Source organism: Primulina tabacum, chromosome 15 (genome assembly GCF_025594145.1).
Source record: "Primulina tabacum isolate GXHZ01 chromosome 15, ASM2559414v2, whole genome shotgun sequence".
NCBI lineage: Eukaryota > Viridiplantae > Streptophyta > Magnoliopsida > Lamiales > Gesneriaceae > Primulina > Primulina tabacum.
In genome coordinates this window covers 33,621,469-33,638,519 of record NC_134564.1, presented here as the reverse complement: position 1 = coordinate 33,638,519, position 17,051 = coordinate 33,621,469, and the positions used below count along the sequence as shown (strand labels likewise).

At 33.3% G+C, this 17,051-nt stretch overlaps 2 protein-coding genes across 12 annotated transcripts; both read right to left on the bottom strand.

The window, feature by feature from the left end:
* Nucleotides 1–341: 341 nt before the first annotated feature.
* LOC142526391 (tubby-like F-box protein 6) lies at nucleotides 342–3,930 on the bottom strand. Its single transcript, XM_075630753.1, has 5 exons — nucleotides 3,316–3,930; nucleotides 2,188–2,275; nucleotides 1,935–2,064; nucleotides 1,680–1,859; nucleotides 342–1,054 (listed from the first exon to the last, which is right to left on the bottom strand). The coding sequence occupies exons 1-5, from the start codon at nucleotides 3,646–3,648 to the stop codon at nucleotides 583–585; spliced, it is 1,203 nt and encodes a 400-aa protein (XP_075486868.1). The 5' UTR covers nucleotides 3,649–3,930; the 3' UTR covers nucleotides 342–582.
* Nucleotides 3,931–7,137: 3,207 nt separating this feature from the next.
* LOC142526368 (uncharacterized) lies at nucleotides 7,138–16,492 on the bottom strand. Of its 11 annotated transcripts, none has more exons than XM_075630709.1 (13): nucleotides 16,429–16,492; nucleotides 16,166–16,319; nucleotides 15,567–15,696; nucleotides 15,316–15,427; nucleotides 13,976–14,062; nucleotides 13,271–13,317; nucleotides 12,293–12,350; nucleotides 12,086–12,199; nucleotides 11,714–11,833; nucleotides 11,332–11,440; nucleotides 10,293–10,363; nucleotides 9,191–9,375; nucleotides 7,138–8,728 (listed from the first exon to the last, which is right to left on the bottom strand). In XM_075630709.1, exons 4-13 carry the CDS (start codon nucleotides 15,368–15,370, stop codon nucleotides 8,474–8,476), a joined length of 1,101 nt encoding a protein of 366 aa, XP_075486824.1. In that variant the 5' UTR covers nucleotides 15,371–15,427; nucleotides 15,567–15,696; nucleotides 16,166–16,319; nucleotides 16,429–16,492; the 3' UTR covers nucleotides 7,138–8,473. The 11 variants fall into 11 exon arrangements, with proteins under 11 accessions (XP_075486824.1, XP_075486829.1, XP_075486826.1 ...); XM_075630714.1 differs by lacking the exon at nucleotides 16,429–16,492 and having other exon boundaries at nucleotides 7,138–7,380; nucleotides 8,545–8,728; nucleotides 16,166–16,375; XM_075630711.1 differs by lacking the exon at nucleotides 16,429–16,492 and having other exon boundaries at nucleotides 15,560–15,696; nucleotides 16,166–16,377.
* Between the last annotated feature and the right edge of the window lie 559 nt (nucleotides 16,493–17,051).

Sequence of the window (17,051 nt, the reverse complement as noted above, 5' to 3'; positions counted from 1 at the left end):
TCGCTCGAGCTCAGAATCATTGTTGGAGCAAATAATAGCTTCCTGCATAATCATCTCAATTTTTTGCATTATACAGAATTTGTGCGGGAAGGTGAGGTTTTCGCCGTAGCAAAAAATTCAATGTGATATTATCTTTAAAAAAGAAAATACGTGTTTTGTCATGTAAAATAGTAATTTAAATGATCAAAGGATCATCAATGTTACATAGGATGACTGCAGCTTGGGTTTGTCATGGAAATAATTAGTCCAAGCTTGTCGAAGTTAATTCAATATATATACCTCGCACCTGCTTACAAATCAGTTATATTATACATCTTTAACAATAGATTTGGGACAAAATATAATAGATACGTTCATCGAATAAAGCTTAAGATGAACAGTTTCTTTTATGCACAGAGAATGTACAGTGAGAAACTGAGAATCTTGATAAGTTCATACAATTCCCAACATTCTGCGTATCACAAATAGCCCAGATGAACTGAGCAAATGAAGTTTAAACAAAGCTCTAAAAGCAGGAACTGTGAAGAAGTGGAGGCCACTTTGAACAAGAGTGTGTCGGATCAATAACCTGCTCGAACCATGTCATTCGCAGGCAATTTTAGTGTCGAAGCTGCTAAGACAGATTGTGAAAGCCTGGAAAGCTGATATTGGATACCGATAGTCCATAGTAAACACGTCTTTCCCCACTTTCCCGAACTGAAGAATGATTTTATCATGTTCGGGCCCAACAAGACCATTCTCAGGAGAAGCAACCAACTGAAAATTTTTCACTGATGCGACGGTTACACGCCCGTGGAAGTTCAAGCACCAGCACTGGAGCTGTTCATGCCATCTCGGGGCCTTATTTCTCAACACAAGTGAACTATCCGTCTGGCCACTCAAATGTTCGGATACAGTACCGTCTAGACGATTAGATCTTGAACGAAAAAAAGGGATTGTAGGAGATGAATCAACACTGGTGATAGGGAAGTGAGTTTGTGTAGGAGCAACTCCTCCAGGTCTTATGGAAGAAGCTGGAATCACATCCATTAAGCAGCGCATTCGTCTTGGACCTCTGCATATAAAGAGCGACAACTTTGTTTATTAGCTTATACTACATATTTTCACCGGGAGAATCTCACACCAACAATTTTGATTATCTGCAAATTACCTGTCAAAAGCACTCATCGTCTATATCTATATACCATGCACTATGTCCTAGACAAAAACCATGGGTCTGATAATTTTGATATGCCAAAAATACAATTCATCTATATCTCTGTATCACCTCACACATCTATATATAGTAATAAAACCTCAGTCATTCGGGAAAAAAAAATCAGTCATCACACACTTCAGTATGTCAAGCATGTCTTGGTGAAAGTACTCTTCATCTATATCTCTATATTTGTATACTACATCTGAATTTAATAAGAACACATACAAATGAATCATCTTCATATGCCAAATATGTGTTGTCAATAATAACCCGAGAATGTTCCAAATCTCCAATATTTAATCATAATATGTCAATTATTAGATGTTTGTATGAATTAAATACGCAGACAAATTTTGAATGCAAATATATGTAAGCCAACGCATAGTTTCCAAAACCTAGTTAAAAAAATCCACTCCCTTATTCATTCATGTTTCATACAATTGAATAATAGTAACAAGAATAGTATCGATCTTATTCTTACCTAGCTCCCAACACATTCAACTCGTACGAAATGTGAGCCACCGGATGGTTTCCAGCAGCAATCCTTGGATATATTTGTTTTGAGCCAACCAGGCGAGTGGACCAACTTTTTGCCATTTTTGCTCCACAATGAGGAGGATGAGTGTCGTAGACCACAAATTTTGCTCCAAGAAAATTAGATCTGGGAAAAAAAATTTGGCTTTCAACCATATATGAAAGTATTTTATTTGAAGCTAATGGCAAAAACTAAATAAACCTTAATTTTCCGATGTAAGTGTTGCTCCCCTTCGACTTATCATCGGCATGCAGAGTGATCATGTAGTCTGTACAAGTGGCTCGCTTACACTTACGAGCAGCTAGAAGAAACTTTCCATCATCAGCCAGTGCTGTCAAAAAAAAAAGGAGAGAAAAAATACATCAGAATAGAACAGGGCTAATCCTGCATATCGTGTTATGTGTTAAAATAATAAGACACGGATATCTGCAGAAAGTTCTGAAGAAAGCCGAACCTTGACTTAAACTCACGAAAAGATAATATGTTTGGGTTGCACGATTCCGTTTTATAAAACAATGGAGTAGAGACTCCCTTGGGCCAGGCTGAAATAACAGAAAAGAACATCTACGTAAATATAAAAAAGCTCATAAATTACAAAGCCTTGCTTGGTAAATGGAAAGTCTTCATTGGAAAGGTAAGACTACAGATAATATTTTGACATGTTGTCCTTCGCCCAGACTTTACGCCATCACATCACATGGAAAACTGAAGACTACACAATCATAGTGACATTTGGGACGAATGTTCCATGAAAGGTAGCCAGTGCCCGCGGTGGGTGGGGGGGTTTGAGAAGAACCACCGCCAACTGTGTGCCCTGAAAACAGCTGAATGAGCACAGATTCGAAAACAGAATCAGATACTCATCCATTCTCTCAGAGCCAATGCAAGACCATTTTCCAGTTGCGATTTCTCAGTTCATGCAGCCAAAACCCACATTTCAAGACAACAAAATGTCATATTGACTGAAGTTTCAATCATTTCAGTTGCTTAATCTTTTGCATACAAAATCATCTGCTCAAAATGGAGTTATTTTGAGTGGCAAAAGCTATACTCATCGCAGAAAACTATAAGTAGAATTGGAATGCAAATGACTATGGTGCAATGAATCTTATGTAAGGACTCATACTTCAATGTCTATCAAATTTAGCAGTAAGATGTTCAAAAAATCCAAATAGAATCATTAAATTCGAAATTATAAGAAGCATATGACAAACAAATAAAATCAAATACTAATCACCTTGAAGACATCACAAATTTAATTCATCTGGGATGCCTGCAAAACTTCCACATCCAAAATAATTCGTATTCATACATACAAATAGACAAGGAAAACTAAGCAACAAAAGAAAATCCAACTGCTATAAATCAATTCCTGCTCTGTGGAGTTCCCAAGATGATCATTATTCATTAACCAAGTTTCAAATAATCTGGAACATATGAAAAACAGATAAAGTAAAAACCATCCATTTTACCGTAAGAATTTCCCCGCTCCCAAATACAAACCACAGAAAACTGACCACCAACAACAATAACCAAACAAAACAACCTCAAAAACAAAAACTCACATGTTTACTAATCAGACCTGCTTAACAGAAATCGGGAACGTGATCTTCCCCGAATCCTCAGGATTTTTCACCAGCTCCTTCATCATCTCCCTCCAGCTCTTGCACACACCAGCGCAGGCCACCACATGTTTTCTCCCCGGCCATTTAGATTCACTCTCCTCCACTTTCATCAACACCTCCCTAAGTAATTCCGAAGGCAAGCTATCCCAACAACTATAATCATAATTATCCGACAAACCTTTGCTTAAACTATTGTTGTTGCTTCCAACATAAAGTTTAGATTTTTCGACCGCCGTTGAGCTGTCCTGAACCACTCTCCGTGACCGGGACTTCAAGCCCAGATTCATCATTATGCTCTTTGTTTTCTCCCAAATCACAATTTCGACCCACTAACGAAGTTTATAGATTCTTCACAAACAACCATTCATCCCTCTCGGATCAAGAATCCCACACACGAAATCCAATCTTGACCTGTATTATCTAACATCACTAAAAATCAAATCTTTCCAAAAAAAAAAAATTACAACGGGATTCAAACCAGGATTGCCCACAGAAAGAAATGCAATGGTGAAAAGGTGCTATTGTGAAACGTCGAGGGCGTTTGATTTGAAATTTCATTCGATTTAAGATCAAGGCACTTGTGACCTGGAATCACGACTTTTTTTTATGTGATATTAGTAGATCTTATTGATATTTATAATAAAAATAATATTTTTAGGTATAATTTGATATATAAATTAAGAAAAGTTGATAAATAATTTTTTTTTATCTCACGTAGTATTTTTTTAGAAAGATCATGATAATCTCATAAGTTCGTGATAAATAATTTTATATATGGATAAAATATCATTTTCATGAGATATAACAATTTTAATCTAATGATAAAAATATCACAAATGACTTAATTGCCCTCAATATATAAAAATCTTAAATCCTATTTTTCTTTCAATTCACTTGAAGCTAGAAATTAAAATCAAATAAATATTTTTATTTATTTTTTATATATTATATAATATGATAATTATATAAATGAATTCGAGATAATTATATAAATGATTTGTATAAATCTCAATAAAATTATTAGTGTTACTCGATTAACCTTAAAAATTTATAATTGACTTGACTCACAAAATTAAGGACTCAATTATCATATTATATAATATATAAAATTAGGTAAAAAAAAATCATACAAGCATTGTCGGCCCATGAACAGATAAGAAATATGAACTCAAACGACAACTTTGAAATTATAAAATCTATTATGATAAGATTAAGTTTGTCATTACAATCTAATATATAAATTTAATCAATCTTATTAAAATCATATCAAAACAATAACTATAATATCATACATCTTATTTATCATTAACTTATCTTTTATTATATATCACATGTTTATCCTATCATGTGTACCAAACTATGTCTTAGTATAAAAGTAATATTTTTTCATGGATGACCTGAATAAGATATTCGTCTCACAAAATACTACTGTAAGATCGTCTCACACAAGTTTTTATCTCGATTTAATGCAAAAAGTGTTATTATTATTATTATTTTAAGAAAGAAAAGTGTTATTATTATTATTATTATTTTAAGAAAGAAAAAAACAAGTGATAGACTATCATATCATATTTAATTCATTTGACAAATGTTGAAACTCGCTCAAAATAGATTTTATTTTTCATAAACTAATTATACATTATTTTAATATCCTATTAAGTCAATAATTATCCTGTATTCATAACGTTATGGATGATAACATGTTCTTCATAAATATATTAAAAGAGTAAATGAAAAAGGAGATAAAATGGTTTAGTTGTCAGTTTCTTCGATAGTCTCAATATTCGATATTATTATATTTAATATTGATAAAATTGGTTGGTACGGTATTTATTATCGAGAGTTGTAAACTTATGACAATGCATTATGAAAATCAATTTAAGACAACCACATGCAACCTTATCCCAAAATTAGACTTGTTCTAGAGTTCTTTCTGTTCATGACATCATCTAGATTTAGTGCTTCAACTAATAGTTTTTTTTTTTCAAAATAAAAGAAAACAAAATCATGGTGTATTTTAACCAACTATTGTTAATTTTTTTTTAGACTGTGTTTTGATTGATAGATTTAATTTGAAAAATATTTGAATAATAAATTTCAAATGATATACATGGATGTGTTTATAATTAATCATAATAATTATTAAAAAAAATTAAACTTTAATTTGATGTTGGCTTAAATTATGTACATTCAAATATGTCATCGAAATTAAAATGATAAATTTAAAATTATGGATTTGAAATCTCAAGTCAAATATATTCGGTATTATTATTTTTTATGGATTAGATATTATATTAAGAGTAGTTCTCTTGTAAAACGTTTCACAAATCGTGAGATAAATTAATCATGCATGTATTTACAATAAAAAAATATCAAAATATTATTTTTTATAGACGATCAAAATAAAAAATTCGTCTCCCAAAATCGAAATTTGAATCCGTATCATATAAATTTTTGTCTTATATTACTGTATCGTAGGGGTGGGTGACGTTCATATTCTCCATTAATTTATAATTCATTATTGCCTCGCTGTTGAAGTTTGAAAATCCTAGGCCTATGGACCCCGTGTATGTAAGGCCATATCCTCACTTTCCGTGGACTGCGATTAAAATATAGGTATATACATTTGTGTGCCCCGCGCGCGATAAATTTTTTTCCCCTAGAATAAACAAGGAGAAAAAAATATAAGGTGAAGAGCAATGGAGACTCAAAGATCAGATTAAATTAAACAAAACAACCATTTTCAAATAATCACAAAAGAAAATAGTATGATATGCAAGTCCCAACTTGTGCAATATAATCGATGATTCTTTCTTTATCTTGTTTCTTCCTTTAGTTATATTCTACATGTTAGGTAGCAGTCGTTACTCTTATAATACAAAGGGGTAGCCCCTAGCCCCCCCACCCCAGATTCAATTTCTGCTTTCCCACTCCATACAACTTAAATAATACAGACAAAAGTAGACTATAATACACAGGCCAAAAGGGCACAATGGGCTTTTAAAGAGTAAAACAAATCTAAAAGCTGTATGAATTATTATTATCTACGACCTAACGAAAAGCAGTCAGTCACTTGTTGAACGTCAAATTGTGGGGGGCCTAAGAAAGGAAGTCACAAATTACTCTTAAGTTAAAGAAATATCCATAGCAAATACTCTACTCCTATAGAAAATGGACCAGTATACAAGTCCTAAAAAAACACGAGATGAAACAATTGAAACATTTTTAAACGTATGATGAACAAGATGGCGGAGACGAAAAAGTCTCAACTCTTTCAGTTCAGGATTTATATACTGTGCTACGCCCACTGTTTATACATGCCAATCCAAACAACTTGAATTTTGTTTGGATAAAAGCAAGCGCAGCTCACACCAAACCTACAACTCCCACGTGACGAGATAATGGATAGCCCCAGTAGGTGGACACAGGTTAGGTTGGTCATATGTTTAGTCACCAAATCAAGTATACATTTCTACTATAATAACCTCTACGTGTAATTGTGTCCGAGAAATAATCTAAACTAATGATGTCCAGTTAGTTGACAAGGTGAATTATAAAATCCGCATTTTTCACAACTTTAATTTTCCTTATCCACCACCACTGATTCCGATTAAAACCAAATGATCCTAATTCCCAGATGCATAATTTGAGGAAAAAAGTAGAAAGTTCCATTCGTGAAAATGATTCGTTGTATGAAAAATGTGCGGGATGCTAAGATGCCAATAGGGTAAACTTCTTGACCCACAACTATTTAATGTGCAGTAAAAAAGCGTAACAAATATGGGACACTGCACAAATTTAAAACTAACTTAACGGTGGGTATTGTCCCAGTCAGATATCTGATGTACAAAGAACTTACCGTCGTAAGCCATTTCTTTTTCTTTTCAAAGCTGGGTGATCGACTAACTCATATATTAGAGCAAAAATGAGTATATCAATTTTACCAAGTAAAAATCTCCTCCACAACTCCTGTACAACTTCGAAGAGTTCTACACATTACTGAACGGTACCTAGAGGGTTTCCTGCAAATCCAATGAATTAAACGTGCAAACATAAGTTCAACAGGCGAGTCACACAAATTGGAACTTTCAATGATACATGACGGAAAGAAAATTTCAGCAGTGATGCTGTGAAGTGCATACCACAAAGTTAGGTGCTATTATAATTCTAGTTCAAGAAACTATTGAAAGAAAATTTCGCCAGAGATGCTGATCACGTGAAAAATGTAACAAAAGATAGCTCCAAACTAGTATTGCATCCTTAATGATGTATGCCGCGCAAATAATGCTCAAACTTTTAATGGGAAATCATCTCTAAACCCAAAAATATACGAACCAGAGAATAAAAAAGAAATTGAGTTAATAAAAAGAGACACAAAAGGCTGTGACAAGGAGACATTAACGGGGACTGGAATGACTTGATTGACTTCATTATTTGTCTCTATAAATCAGTCCACGGTACACAAAAAACTTGAACACCTGCGTGCCCTAGAATCAGAACTACATACCATGACAATTGTCTAAGGTCTAGACTGGTATAGAAGAGCATAATAAGGTAAAAAAAAAATGGAATGACTTTTGGAATGGAATGAGCATGGAAACGAATAGCATAAACATAACATTTTTTACGATTGATATCATAAAAAATGAAAAGGGGATGTAATACTTATTCCTCACTTAATTTCAATCTTATGATTGATAATTCAAAGTAAATTGAGATTGAATAATTTTTTTTTACCGACCAAATCACCATTTTTGGTGAAAAAATGTAAATAATAATTGCATATGAAGTTTATGATAATTATTATTAAATTGTTGTTGTCACAACTATTATTATTAGTAGCAGTAGTGGCATTTCTACTAATTTTACTTATTTTTACCTTTATTCTTGTTAGTATTATCAATTATATTGTTAAAAATAAAAATAATTGAGGACAAATTTGTCAATTATAAAAATTGAAGGAATGAGTGTAGCTAAACCCGAGAGTATGAGTAAATCGTGGGAATAGCCATTTCAATGGAAATAGAGCATTCCCATGTGTAAAACATACCAATCATGTGCTTTAAAACAAGCCAATAATGCAATTTCATTCTCAACCTACTCCTGCGTACCAATCTAGACATGGGGGGTTTGCACAACTAACCTTCTTAGAGAAAGAGCACAACACCTAAAACTAACAGACTTACCAGATTTGCCTGCAAAAGAATATGATTTTGGCATGTAATGAGGTCCTAGGGTATTATTCACAGGAAGTTGAGATGATACGTTCATCGCTGGAACAAATCCTTCTGATTTGCCCAAGTGCATTTCTGGACTTTTCAGAGCAATTTGATCAGGTTCTTGTGCCAGATGCAAAATATGGCTCTCTCTCTGCTCCAACAAGAAACAAATCTAGTTATTGTGACATGGTGTTAAGGATTAATATGTACATATGCAAGTGATGAACCACACGCTTGTGATCTGAGGCACTAAAACTGTGGCACGTGCTGCTGCGAAAAATTTTACCCCCAAAATATTCTTATTAGTATATAAAAAGATAAAGTCAAAGACATTGAAATGATAATTGATATGAATGGATGAGAAAAATGTAAATCACAGGCATTGCTTATGATGCCCAACAATTTTCTGTTATTACAGGTTCCTATGAGGTCCTTCATATTCATCTTAAAGTGGCCATCTTTGGCAAGTCATATAAGATTCTTATACCAACTACCAGGGTTTGCTTTTGGCTTCAATAGGCAAAAATTACAGCAATGAACATCACATAAAACTCACGTTCTCAAGTAAAATTAGGATAATGTAACCAGATATAAATCAGTGGCAGACTATAACCTGCTGGTTCACAGCTGGTTCATGGCAACTGTTGCTGACTGCATTAACCGGCAATACTTCAGGACTCAGATACTCACTGCTACACTCCTTGATTGATCCTTCATAGTACATGAAACGCATGGCTCTTCGGAGATAGAGGCTTCTCTGGGAATAGTATACTTTGGTAGCTAGGGGAGCAGGAACATCTGAGAATGTCACATACAGTCAATATCATCAGGGTAATATCTAACAAGTAACAACTATAGACAGTCTGATTAGTCAAGCGATTTGGACTGCCAAGCAATTAATGATAACCATATCCAAAATCCAATAGACCTTCTCACTCCGGTCACTAAAATACAGTCATAACTTGCTCCCTGGGGCACAATTTTAAGCATGTTTGCTCTCCTCCTACGGAGTAGGGACTGATTTAGATCTCATGACCTAAGCACGAGTTATAGAAAAAGCTAAAGTTAAGAAAATTAGTCATGAATCAACAACAACGTTTCATGGAACCACATGAGCTGACAGTCTAAAATATATTTTGTTAAGGCGCTCTGTGAGAAAAGAGAGGTTACTTTTTCAATATTTACCTAGCTTTGATGCGGACCATAAGAGGAGGATGTTACCAGCTCCATCTAGTATATCCATAGCGTAAAAGGACTTTGAACTCATATTGATGTGGAAAATCTGAGAGAATAATTTTTTTTGTCCTTTTTTCCGTTATTCTTTTTAGTATTACCAATGGACATCTGAATCAAGTCCACAAGGGAAACCGTCACCATGATTGCCTAAAAACCTCTGTATCTGAACAATCCGCCGCTATCTTTTCTCCATCCGTTCGAAGGTCAAAAAATAATGGGTGCTTAGTTAATTTTCGAATTTAATAAAATCTGGTAGGCTTATTCATATGATCTGACTGATATTGATTCGATGTAACTATAGCAGAAAACTTATTCCCAGAGTCTACCCCAAATATGCATGCTGATTGCTGTACACTAAAGGAAATATTCATAAATGACCAAACACTGAGCAAAGAGATAGACAATTAATGAGGTACAACCACCCTGCAAAGCTAAAACTTTCAAGCAAATATAACATCAACAAAGAGGAGGCGACTTACATGGAACTACCCCTGCAGTTGTCGTACAAAATTTCTTAGTGCCGGGATTTGATGGAGCCTCAACTGTTTCCCTACAGGAGAAGAATAGGTTACATCCCTAGTTCTTCAAGTCAGTGGAATTACTGACTCGATAGATGGTTTTTTACTCTAAGAAATCCAACTTCGGGACAAATCAATGTTGAGTCAAAAATCATCAAGAGGTGTGAACCTGTGGTATTACTGATCAATCACTAAGACATAGATAGGCCACATTTACGATTAGGATATTTACAAAGACAATCATAACAAAAAAACTATGTAGTAGAGAGTCTATCTTTTTTGAAAATTTAGTGAGCTTCAGACTGAGTCTCCACTGGGTCTGATTTCTTAACAGGCCCGCTTCCACTGAGTTTTCATCCAGCCAAACAGCACAGAGTTCAAGTAACTTCACACCCCAAGCTCTAGCAGAAATTTGTAAAAGTTCATAAATCAGAACTGTGAAAATGTGTTTAAGCTGTGTTCTTGATTCATCTTTCAGTAAAAGCCATTACCTTCACAGCTTAATTTTATGTTTTCATGCACCAAATAAAAAGCTAATGTTTGACAGCCCCATAAGGATTCATAAATTTCAGCAACTAAAAAATATATGGAATTTAGGTTTTTTTAATGACCTTGGGACAACTGATTGCTTCCAACACTAACGACTAATATCAAATTCTATTACTTAATTTCGCATATCTTTTTGTAACCTAAATTAAAACATTTATTACTGTTTAACACCATACGAAAAGCACATGACTACATCACTCATCAGTGTTTGATTGAGATATTGAAGCAAACCAACAATATTTCAAAATTATCCTGAAGAGGAAAGATTGTGGATCTGGTAATGCTAGAAAAGTAAATGTTCAGGAAAAAAAAAGGTACAGCACATCCCATAATCAAGTCCAGAAATAATTGGACGTGTAAGCTGTAGGGGTATAATGATAAATGAGCAAAAGAAGAAAAACGTGTCAAAACAAAAGAATTGTGAGGAGATGAGATCTTGGTCTTAAAATACCCTTTCAAAGGCTTTGAAGAATGTAAAGAGACGTTTTCTGGGCAATTCATATTGTAAGGGCCAACACTTGAACCATTTATACAATGGGACCCACTTACTTGCATGTTTCCTGCAATATAACTTTACAAGTGAAAAAACAGAAATACAAATGGAAGAATCATATAACTGGAAATTAAGACAATCATTAATCCATTCGCACAAATTTCACATTTGGAACGATATCATTGTAACGACAATCAGTTCAAGAGAAATTACACTAGAAATTTAAACTGATATAGAATCTAAGAACAAGTTCATATCTTTTGCTGCAAATATGTCCAAATGAGTGTGTAACCAATTGAATAAGATAGATACAGAAAAATGAGACATGGTAGAACTATACCATTAGCTTCAGCAAGCTGAGTGACTTGAACCTGCTCGTCTAAATATGATACAGTCCCAGCAATACTCTCGGAGTTTACAGAAACGAATTTTTTTCGTTCTCTCTGTGATGTGGCTTGGTCTATACGAATTTAAGAAATTGAACTTGAAAACAATGATGGGTTACAAGAAGTAAAACTAATTCATACCAGTACAACTTCAAAGAAATTTATGCTGCAGCTGTGTGTGAAAATGGTAATTTCAAGTTTTTTCCAAGTTGAAAATAAGATGCAAATCATCTCACGAACTGCTCGTTATAACAGGATATCATAGAATATGTAGGACAACCTAAGAAAGGATATATAACAAAACAGTAAAGAGGAAACAAGGATACGGTTATGAGCAATCACCGTCTTTTTTCTCTCCTTTCGTGGAGGCTTCTTGTTTACTGCCAAACTCTCGAGTTCTGGAACTATTTGTGCTCTAGAAATCAAAGACTTACAAAGCTCTGGAAAAAATTGAAAAGTATATGTTTAGAAATTCAATAAAAGAATTAGGAGAAGAAGCATTTGAGTAGAAACAACGTATATTAAAGGAAAACCTGCATGCATAGTGTATTGACTGGCCTTGATTGGCTTCTTACAAGCATTGCAGCAAACCTCAAAACACGTCAAACACTTGATTACTACTCACTAAGCTCTAATTAGAGGGGAAGAATGCTATCTGTAGTTAGACATACAACTTAAATAAAATTAATTATTGCAAACATATTCATAAAATGCGCGGCATCGGCCAAAATTAATACACCTCATTTGATTTCATTCTGTTGTTCAAAAGTATATGATGCTATAATAGTTTCTCAAACTTGATAGGCCTTAACATTTTCATTATGATGTATTTATCTTACAGTTGAGTTTCAAAGAAAATCGTCTTCTAACCCAATTTTCAACACCAGGCTCTTTAAATAATTAAACACGAATGAGGGAATTACGCATTCCACATATTGTTTAATTAAGATTGTGCTTGGACGTAGAGATTTGAAGCTATGGATCTAAAATCCATTTGATTGCATGAATTTATATTGGATGGATCTTAAATTTACCCACCTATAACTTATGTAAGTGCAATAGTGATTATGATTCAACCTAAAAGTTCTTAAAAATCCTATTTGACCATTTTGACCAACACATCGAACCTACCACATGGCATCAAAAACGTTTCATACAACCCTGCACAATAGATCATGTATATGTTTGGTTTCTTCACAATTTTTCAGGTTTGTAACCTGTTGCACTCTTAGCTCTCTGCGTTTTACTTTTCTAAGTTATATTTTGAGAATCATACACGGCGATTAACTTCGTAACGTGATCATTTTGTTCAACCTTGTTAAAGAGAATTACACACCAAAAGAATGGCTACGGTTACAAATTATGCAAGTCCAACTTGAAAACACGCCTTTGCTTTTTACCCTTCAACTGAAATCAGTATGGCATAAAAACCAGTAATGATATCTTCATAACACCTCAGATCACTAAAACTTTAGATTAAAGGGTTAGATGAACAAGTTTCCAAATCTTACCAAATCTAAAGGATCTGTCGTCGGTCTCAAACCAAATATGATCATATCTACAGGAATGTGTCAGCAGAAATAAGTCGGGAAATCAGAAGCCGAAAATTTAATAAAAGTGAAGGGAAAAACCGAGACAACATTCAGCATGGACTGAAAAATTTAGAAAATTCTCCAGCACAACTAAGCATTGAAGGGACTAAGATTTTTAGGACCAAAAATTTTAATCTCAATCAAATAAATATCATGCAGTATTGCAAATCAAATAGAAGTGCTGACACCATTATCTGACAACTAAAGAAGACTGTCAAGTAAACGTATAATTGCACCGTAAATAATGGTGCATACCAATAAATCAAACAGCATTTTCTGCCGATCACATTGACCTTGATTTCCACAGTCATGTAAAAATTCAACTTCACAAAGTCAACCATCAGAGAAGAGCAAAGCGATTGTGGTCCAGATAACAAGTATGGATTCCCATTAAGATACAGTCTAGTCTCTTTTTAATTACTTTAAGGCTACTAGTCACTGTTAACAAATAAAGAAGCGGATAAATATAAATGAATTGAAATGTTATGAGAAACTATGGCCAGCGACTATCGCTACCTAGAAATACTGATCTCCACGAATTAGACATAAGATCCAAGAGCCATTGTTAGTTCGATAACTCTTAGGTTTACAATGATATATTAGAGTTTAACCATGAGCTCGAACCTTCTTCATCAAGTAAGTTTGCTTCATCTGCCTCACATAGTTCTCTCTGTATGTATTGTGCAGCTAATTTCCGCTTGCCTGCTTCCTCTGCCAATTGAGCAAGAGAGAGAGAGAGAGAAAGCAAACATAGAGGATGAAAAATTCTAAGTCAACAAAGGTTGGAAGGCCAGTTTCAAAAGGCTAAATGGACTTTCCCAGCAAGTGGTCAAAGAAAATTAGAATCATAATAAAAAAGTATGCAGCAGACAATTAAATTTAGCCCTTTCTATGATTTCTGCAAGCTAACATGGCTTTTGTTAAGTCGGAATAAATTCAACAGCCACTGCATTTCGTCCGAATACTCTTCAAACTATAATAAATGAACATGAGATGCGGACATAAAGTTTGGACAATCCTGGAATTTATTCCCAAATATGTATATGAAGATAGTGAGTGATACATTGGAGATGCAGGAGTGAGAGTGATTATTAGTTTTCTATTTTAATTTTAAGATTATTCTATTGTTGGTATTTTATTAGCATTTTCAATATTTTAATTGTTTTTCCATATTTTAATCGCATTACAACTCTATACATAGGTCTATGACCCCTAAAAAAACATGAATCCATTCTGCAATAAAATATTTATTTTCAAGAGTAATATTGGTTTTTCTCTCAATTGAGATTTTTAGTTGTTTGGATTGAAATTACCCATTCCACTGCACCAAAATTAAACTTGTGCTGCATCATAGAGATTAAAGTGAGAGGGGGGGAAGGGTTGAGTTCAGGCATGAAGACATGGCACAATGGCTTTCAAATTAGATTTTTCAGTAAAATGCCACAGAGGTGCATAACTTGAAACTTAAATTTCAAATTTACATAACATAAAAGGGATTCTTATCTATCTTGAAAATCTTCACATAAAGAACACCAAAAAACTAAGTTTATACAAATACTTCTATCTGTGATTAGTTTCAGTATGAAACTTTCATCACTCAATCTTCAGTGATTTACTTAAATCTCCAAATAAACTTTGTGAATTGATTTTGTCATCATTCCTAAACATCAAGAATAATAACCAAAACTTGTAAACTTTCCTGACTAGCATACCGTTCCAACTAAAATTTGGTTGAACACAAGCTACTAAATATAAAATATTCCCAATAGAGACCTTTTAGGCAGCTTCTATCAAATATTTTATACCAAAAGTTTCAGTAAAATTATACATTATCAAGCACATTTTTTAATAAAGAATCAACAAAGTAAATCTATGATATTATACTCAATACTTCAGCCCCTAAATAACTGTAAGCAGCTCTCACAAACAAGTAGATTTAAAGATGAAATAGCTCGTTTCCTTACCTTTTACATTTTGCGAGACACTTCCAGCAGCATGAAGCCTCACCAAGGCAGCCATTCTCCCACTCCCGAGAGGGCATACCACCAAATTTTAAGCAATAAATAACCCTACAAACTGCTAGGAAGAGCATCCAGTGTCAGTCAAAAAGAAACAAAGAAAAACCAACACATCACATTTCAACATTGTACACTCACTTGTTTGAATCAATGAAGATTCCCCATCAAATTTACATTTATAGAAGCAAACCTTATACCTTGCGCGCTAGTTAGTGTGGAACATCAATAGATTCCTGGACACCACACTAACAATAGAACACCTAGAAAATGGACAATATCTTTTCCGGAAGATAAACATTCAAACCAGCAGTCTATTCTGTCTGTGACCTGAATTTAATCACCAAAAATTCGGAACAGGATTACAGATCTCAAGCTTCGCATTCAATATCAGAATGTGGGCATCAACCTTGCTCCACAGAGAAGTAACACACTGCACAAAATACATATATTTCGACAGGTATTCTAACAAGAAATATCTCATACAAGAATGACTTCGATTTCAACGAATTTTTATTTAACGAAGTTTTTCGAAATATAATAATAATAATAATGACACCCAGCTCGACAACTTCAGAGCCTCTGCAACTCAATGCATTAGCTGTTACACATAGTTCATGATAAGATACTTCCAGCATTATCATAAGAATTTAAAAAATCAAGCCAAATGAAGGAAGCCGTAGAAAAACAATTATATTACCGAACTTGAAAAATAATAACATAAAATCAAAAAATTAAAATACATAAATTGAAATTCGAATGGATTATTAGGTCCAAATAAAATCAAGAGCTGCCTTACCTGGAATCAAACTACTTGATCTCCAATAAAATTCAAAAAATAGGGGGAAAAAACGTTGGAAATACGTCAAATTACTCTAAAACTCGAGCTGAACTCATCGTGAACGATAAAATTGACGAATGAAGTAAAATCTGCAATGCGGATCACTCGGAACCTATAAATTATTGGAAAATGAAAAATAAAAAGAAAAATAATTTATTATAAAGCCTCATCATTTGTATATTATATATATATTATATTATATTATATATAGGGAGACGGACCAAATTTTCCCTGCGGTTATGTGCAGTCTGTATCAACGAGGCAACGACTCCTCGGCGGAAGCACGTTATCATTTATTGGCGTTATGTTTTTTTTAATAATTAACAAAAAATCCAAGTGATAAAAAAATATTATATTTATTTTCATTGCGGATTGTGAAAAACAAAAAAATTTAATTCAATAATTTCTGAAATTACAAACATCTACGTCAAGTTTTTATTTATTTTAAATTTTTCACTCTTAAATTAATATTTATTTTATATTTTTAGGGGATTTAATTGTAACAAAAATACAAACATGCTTGGGTGTGTGTAATAATATAATATTAGAAGTTTTTGGATTTATTTTTCACATATCTCAATGGAAGTATATGTAATATTTTAAATATAATTTTTTTAACATGATCAACCTCTGAGAAGGTAAATGTAATTAATTATTTATTTTGTAATAATAGTAATATTGACAAAAGTAAGAAACAACGTGAATTTTATCATTTGTAAATCTTTTTTATATAAAACTTTTTAAAAAATAAAAATAACGAAGGTTTATTTTTAAATCATTTAACTATATTTTTCAAAATATTCTTTTGTTCTAAGTTTATATCAACAGGAAAATAACTGGAAAT

What these genes read in the sequence shown, in the direction of transcription:
- LOC142526391 (XM_075630753.1), bottom strand. Translation starts at nt 3,648, where the DNA reads ATGATGAATCTGGGCTTGAAGTCCCGGTCACGGAGAGTGGTTCAGGAC. An exon ending in TTTCGTGAGTTTAAGTCAAG is followed by an intron (nt 2,065 to 2,187) that starts GTTCGGCTTTCT and finishes TTTTTTTGACAG; the next exon opens with CACTGGCTGATGATGGAAAG. An exon ending in ACTTACATCGGAAAATTAAG is followed by an intron (nt 1,860 to 1,934) that starts GTTTATTTAGTT and finishes TTTTTTTCCCAG; the next exon opens with ATCTAATTTTCTTGGAGCAA.
- LOC142526368 (XM_075630709.1), bottom strand. Translation starts at nt 15,370, where the DNA reads ATGGCTGCCTTGGTGAGGCTTCATGCTGCTGGAAGTGTCTCGCAAAAT. An exon ending in TCAGCTTGCTGAAGCTAATG is followed by an intron (nt 11,441 to 11,713) that starts GTATAGTTCTAC and finishes GTTATATTGCAG; the next exon opens with GAAACATGCAAGTAAGTGGG. An exon ending in AACTGCAGGGGTAGTTCCAT is followed by an intron (nt 9,376 to 10,292) that starts GTAAGTCGCCTC and finishes TGACATTCTCAG; the next exon opens with ATGTTCCTGCTCCCCTAGCT.